Here is a 6813-nt window from a genome sequence, read left to right on the forward strand (position 1 = left end):
GTGCATATGCAAAGTTGCGATTCTTTTGTTTGAGATTTAGAGGATTGTAATCAAACCCTATTCCATTATGATTCTCTTTAACTTGTCCTTCTAAAATATCATCCAGAGCACTAGTACCAGTTGTCATCATTTTTACCTGGTTCTTTACATTTTCAAGTTGAGAGTTCATAAGTCTTACCTCATCATTGAGTTCAGAGATGTTAGCCAAATAATTGCTTCTTTCAGCCAAAATTTGACTATTTACCTTCTTCTGCTCTTCTAGCATCAGACATATTTCTGCATTTCTGTCATACAGTCCTTTATAGGAGATAATTAACTCATCATAAGCTAACCCTTCATCAAATGATTCAGTGTCAGAAGAGACTCTACCGGTCATGGCAGTCACTTGCTTGGTAAACATGCTCTCAACATTTCTTCCTGGACTATCTTCATTGAACCAGGAACCAGACAAGTTGTTCTTTTGTTTCTTGAGAAGGGTAGCACATTCTGTCCTGATGTGACCATATCATCAGTTCCTGTTTTGTTTGTATCATCTTGTTTCTCACTGATGTTGTATCTGGAGTTCTGACCATTTGATCTGGGTCTCCATTCATCTAGTTCCAGAACCTTGTTGAATTGTTTTCCAAAGAGCACAATTTCTTCAGAGAGTCTTTCATCATACTCTTCTAGAGAGTCCATATTGTCATCATTTGAGATAAAGGCTATGCTTTTCTCTTTCTTTTCTTCCTTGTTACTGATCATAATTTCAAAATTCTAAAGAGATCCAATGAGTTCATCAATTTTCATATTAAAGACATCATGAGCTTCTTCTATAGCAATGACTTTCATGTCAAATCTTTTAGGTAAAGATCTGAGGATTTTTCGCACAAGCTTTTCATCAGAAATTTTCTCTTCAAGAGACTCAAAGGAATTTTCTACATCTAGAATATTCAAGTAATAGTCTTGAATGCCCTCATCTTCCAACATTTTCAGATTCTCAAATTTAGTAGTAAGAAGTTGCATTCTAGCACTCTTTACCTTGGTAGTACCTTCATGGAAAGTTTTGAGAATATCCCAAGCATCCTTAGCCACAGTACATTGTCTGATCAATCTGAACATGTTCTTGTCTACACCATTGAATAGTGCATTCAATGCTTTGGAATTTCCAAGAGCCAGTTCATCTTCAGTAGCAGACCACTCTTCTTCTGGTTTCAAAACCTCAGTCCTGTTACCATCAACATCAAGTGTCACAGGATGTTCCCAACCTTTCAGAACTGCCTTCCAGGTTTTGCTGTCAATGGATTTGAGAAAAGCACTCATGCGTGATTTCCAGTTATCATAGTTTGAGCCATCCAACAGCGGGGGTCTGTTTCCAAATCCACCTTCCTTCTCCATAGTGCTAGAATGAAATTTCCCTGGAGCTCACCCTAAAACAGGCAGGATGCCTGCTCGGATGCCAATTGAAATTCTAGCGCACTTGTTTTAATATTTTCTGTCAGATGTTTTAACGTTTGCAATGTTCCGTTCAATGTTCCAATAGCATGAAATAAACAGAAATAAAAAAAAGAAAATAAATGTCAGGAAAGTTAAAAACACAATGAGTTTGTTGACCCAGTTCGGTGACAAACACACCTACGTCTGGGGGCTACCAAGCCAGGAAGGAAATCCACTAGTGTAGTCCTTATTCAAGAGCTCACAGCAAACTCCTCGTTTACACTTTATGACCTAGGACCTACCCGTATAGACTTCAACCTAGGAGCTCCTAGATCTGAGATCCCATCTCACTATCCTAATGGTCAGTCACAGCCCCTGTGACCTATCAGACCTGAACACAAAACACACAGTTGAAGTTACCTTCAAAAACAAACAACTAACACCTTGTTTCACAACTTCGGTGTAGTACATAAGAGTATCAAACTCACACACAGTCCTAAACAAGTATCACAGACGATACAAGAAAGGCTCACAATAAAGGTTCTAAACTTGCATCACAAACGATACAAGAGTAGAGCACATGTAGACTCAAAACCCTAAAAATCTAAACTTTTTAGTATGACGGCTTGAATGATCAATTAGGTCTTGAAGTCTCCCTTATATACAGAAGCAACTTGGGCTAAATATTCTTGTTGGGCTTCATCACAAAGCAAATCGGTTCAGCTAATCTGCAAAACAGAATCCACTAGTGTCGGAACATCTTTAGGATCGTCCAAAACAATAACAAATATTTCCTAAAATATAAATACGACTTTAGGAATATTCCACAACTGATTTTGTATGGATATGTGCGTTGCTTGGTCAATAAGATAAGGAAATATTGTTTCCTTAAACAATAAAGGGCGCGCGTACAAATAGGCATGAACCCAGGCACACTGAACCGTGCCAGGATGTTGGAACATTGTATCCAACATCTTACAGAGATGCCTAACCACATCTTGGAACATTGGTTCCAACTTACACATCAAGGATATTTGTTTTAGTAACAATGCAGCCAATACAAATACCCAACATCTTTCATGTACTAAACCGCCATTGTTCAATGGAAAGAATTATTACTTCTGGAAAGGAAAGATGAAACTATTCCTTAAGTCTCAAGATGTAGATATGTGAAAAGTTATTACTGAAGGTAACTTTGTACCACAAACCACTGATGCAGTCACATTAGTAGTGACTATAAAACCTGAGCCATCATGGACTGACACAGATAAAAATAAGGTACTCTTAAATTCTAAAGCTCAACTCTTTTTACAATGTTCACTAACTATGGAAGAAAGTGAAAGAATTTATGAATGCAATACGGCAAAAGAAATTTGGGATACATTAAAAATTCATCATGAAGGAACTAGCCATTTTAAAGAAACAAGGATAGATATTGGCGTACGAAAATTCGAAATTTTAGAAATGAGTGAAGAGGAAAACATTGATGAAATGTATTCTAGATTCACCCCTATAGTGAATGAGTTAAGGTCATTGGGAAAAATATATTCTCCTCATGACAGAATCAGAAAAATATTGAGATGTCTTCCAAATACATGGAGACCTATGGTTACATCAATCACTCAAGCCAAAGATTTAAATTCCTTGGCTTTGGAAGATCTCATTGGAACACTTAGAGCCCATGAAGATTTACTCCAAGAAGACAAACCAATTAAAAAGGGAAAATGATTGCCCTCAAAGCTACTCAAGACAATCTAGATGAAGCACCTTTACAAATTGAGGAAAGTAAAGAAACAGAAGAAGAACAAATTGTTCAAGAAGAAGCAGAAACTGAACTAGCACTCATCTCAAAGAAAATTCAAAGAATGATGAGAAGAAGAGATCAGATAAAAAGATACTTCCCCAACAGTAGAGACAACTCAAAAAAGGAAGTTGATAAAAGCCAAGTAACCTGCTATGGATGCAACAAGCAAGGTCAATACAAAAATGAATGTCCACTAAACAAAAAGAGTCAAAAATCTCCTTACAAGAAGTCTGCATTAATTACATGGGACTATCTTGAAGAACCACAAACAGAAGAAGGACAGTAAGCAAATGTATGCCTGATGGAAAACTCAAACAATTAAGAGGTAATTCTTTTTGATAAACCTTCTTCAAATAAAGAACTAGAAAACACAATTGATAACCTTTTATCTGATTCAAACTTTTTAACTAATAAATGTTATTCCTTGCAAAAAGAAATCAAAGATTCAAAAGAAGAAAAATAGAAACTCCAAACTATGAACAATGATCAAAAGAAAGTTATTCAAAGTTTGCAAGACTCAAATTTTCAAGCAACTGAAAAATTAAAGGATTTTAGCATGACTCAAAATCTTTTGAAAATAAATGAAAATACTTTGCTGAAAAAAGAAGTCAAAAATTTGAGAAATGATCTGACTCTCTTTATAAAATCAACTGAAACCTTTCAAAAAATGATAGGATTTCAAGTAGGAATTAGAGATCATTTTGGAATAGGTTTTGATACTTCTAAACATCAAATCTACGAAAACACTCTTATACCTAAAAAGGAAAAATTAAGATGCTCATTTTGCAAAAAAGATGGACACATTGAGTCTTTCTGTTTTCACAGAAAAAGGATAACAGAAAACTATCCTCTAAAAACAGAACACTCTTTTCAACACAGAACATTCTTTCATGAAATGTGCATATTGTAAAAAAGGTGGTCATTTAGATATAAATTTTTTTCTCAAGAAGAAAGATCTTGAGCTATTGAAAACTAACAATGAAGGACCCATAGAATCTGGGGTACCTAAGACACCACTAACTCAAAATGCAGAAATCATCACAAAATGCAAGGATAAAGACATGGTATTTAGACAGTGGCTGCTCTAGACACATGACAGGTGACAAACATTGTTTTATTTCCTTCATAAAGAAAGAAGGAGGAGCAGTAACCCTTGGTAACAATGACAAAGGTCAAATCAATGGTAAAGGAATTATTGGTAAAAATAACTCTGCTAAAATAGAAGATGTTCAATATGTTGAAGGATTAAAACACAACCTACTAAGCATAAGTCAATTATGTGACAGTGGTTTTGAAGTAATCTTTAAACCCAACATATGTGAAGTCAAACAAGTTTCTACAGGAAACATCTTTTTCACTGGCTCTCGTAAGAAAACTCTTTATGTTTTATACTTAGATGACATTCCAGCTGAATCTTGCTTCATGTCCATTGACAAAGATAAATGGATTTGGTATAAACGAGCTGGACATGTTAGTATGAAAACTATTTCAAAAATCTCACAACTAGACTTGGTAAGAGGTCTTTCAAAAATCAATTTTGATAAAGATAAAGTGTGTGAAGCTTGTGTTAGAGGAAAACAAGTAAAAAGTAGTTTTAAACCAAATCACATTGTTTCCACTAAAAAACCTCTTGAGCTTCTTCACATATATTTATTTGGACCTGTTAGAACCGCAAGTCTTGTTGGAAAACAATATGGTTTTGTTATAGTCGATGACTTTTCCAGATACACATGGGTTTTGTTTTTAAAACACAAAGATGAAGCCTTTGAAACTTTTGAATTTTTTTGCAACCTTGTTCAAAATGAAAAGGAATCAAACATCATCTCCGAAAGAAGTGATCATGGAGGTGAATTTGAAAACTTATCATTCAAAACATTTTTTGATAAAAAAGGAAATTCACACAACTTCTCATGTGCAAGAACTCCTCAAAAAAATGGAGTTGTTGAAAGAAAAAATCGAACTCTACAAGAAACGGCAAGAACAATGATTAATGAATTAAATGTGGAAAAATAACTTTGGGCTGAAGCCATTAACACATCTTGCTATATTATAAATCAAGTTTCAATTAGAAAAATTCTCAACAAAACCCCTAATGAACTCTGGAAAAACAGAAAACCAAACATTTCTTATTTTCACATTTTTGGTTGTTTTTGTTATATTTTAAATGATAAAGAAAATCTAGGAAAATTTGATTTAAAATCAGACAAAGGAATCTTATTAGGTTATGAAACAAATTCTAAAGGTTATAGAATCTATAACTTGAAAAATCAAATTACCAACAAGGAAGATGATGAGGATATTGTGAAAAATCAAGAAATTGTAAGTAATACAAATATATCCTCTTCATCCCAAACTCCTCCAAAAAGTTGGAAGATTGTTGGTGATCATCCTCTAGAACAAATCATTGGAAATACATTTGATGGAATTAGGATGAGATTATCCTTCAAAGATAGTGATAAAAACATGGCTATGATCTCACATATTGAACCAAAAATATTCATAAACCTATGTGTGAAGAATCATGGGTAAAAGCCATGGAAGAAGAACTTTCTCAGTTTGAAAGAAATGAGGTATGGAATCTTGTTTCAAAACCTCAAAATCAATCTATAATTGGAACCATATGGGTTTTTAGAAAAAAATTAGATGAAAAAGGAAAACTTATCAGAAATAAATCCAGATTAGTTGCAGAAGGGTATAATCAAAACGAAGGTATTGACTATGATGAAACATTTGCTCCGATAGCAAAGTTAGAAGCAATACGTATTCTTCTTGCATATGCATCTCATAAAAATATTAAACTTTTTCAAATAGATGTTAAAAGTGCCTTTTTAAACGAATTCTTAAATGAAGAAGTTTATGTGCACCAGCCACCAGGTTTTGAAAACTGTACCAAACCTAATCATGTGTTTAAATTTACAAAAGCACAGTATGGTCTAAAACAAGCTCCACGAGCTTGGTATGAAAGATTAAGTACATTTTTACTCAAAAATAATTTTTCTACAGGAAAAATTGACACAACACTTTTTAGAAAAGATGATAAATCAAACTTTTTAATTGTCCAAATATATGATGATGATATTATTTTTGGATCAACAAATGAAAAAATGTGTGAAGAATTTTCCTTACTCATGCAAAATGAATTTGAAATGAGTATGATGGGAGTATTAAGATTTTTTCTTGGTTTTACAAATTAAACAAGAATCAAATGGAATATTTATTTGTCAAGAAAAATATATTAGAGATCTTCTCAAAAAATATAAAATGAATGAAGCCAAAATAATGGCAATTCCCATGCATCCATCTACAAGTATGGACAAAGATGAAAACAGGAAAATTATTTCTGAAAAAGAATACAGAGGTATGATTGGATCTCTGCTGTACTTAACTGCCAGTAGACCCGACATTGTTTTTGCTGTTAGATTATGTGCACGTTTTCAAACTTTTCCAAGAGAATCTCATTTAATTGCAGTAAAAAGAATTTTCAGATATCTAGTTGGTACAACTGATCTTGGAATTTGGTATAGCTTACTGTGACGGTGACTATGCTAGAAACAAAATTGAAAGAAAAAGTACCAGTGGAACATGTCAGTTTCTCC

General features: G+C 33.7%; 1 protein-coding gene across 1 annotated transcript; it reads right to left on the reverse strand.

The window, feature by feature from the left end:
- Nucleotides 1–753: 753 nt before the first annotated feature.
- LOC146937668 (uncharacterized) lies at nucleotides 754–1374 on the reverse strand. Its single transcript, XM_085749492.1, has one exon. It carries the CDS (start codon nucleotides 1372–1374, stop codon nucleotides 754–756), a length of 621 nt encoding a protein of 206 aa, XP_085605618.1.
- Between the last annotated feature and the right edge of the window lie 5439 nt (nucleotides 1375–6813).

Source organism: Medicago sativa, chromosome 3 (assembly GCF_051527215.1).
Source record: "Medicago sativa cultivar Bolivia chromosome 3, Bolivia_mono, whole genome shotgun sequence".
In the NCBI taxonomy this organism is placed as follows: Eukaryota; Viridiplantae; Streptophyta; class Magnoliopsida; order Fabales; family Fabaceae; genus Medicago; species Medicago sativa.

Bases quoted from the DNA above. Each gene is read 5' to 3' on its own strand.
- LOC146937668 (XM_085749492.1), bottom strand. From the start codon at position 1,374: ATGGAGAAGGAAGGTGGATTTGGAAACAGACCCCCGCTGTTGGATGGC.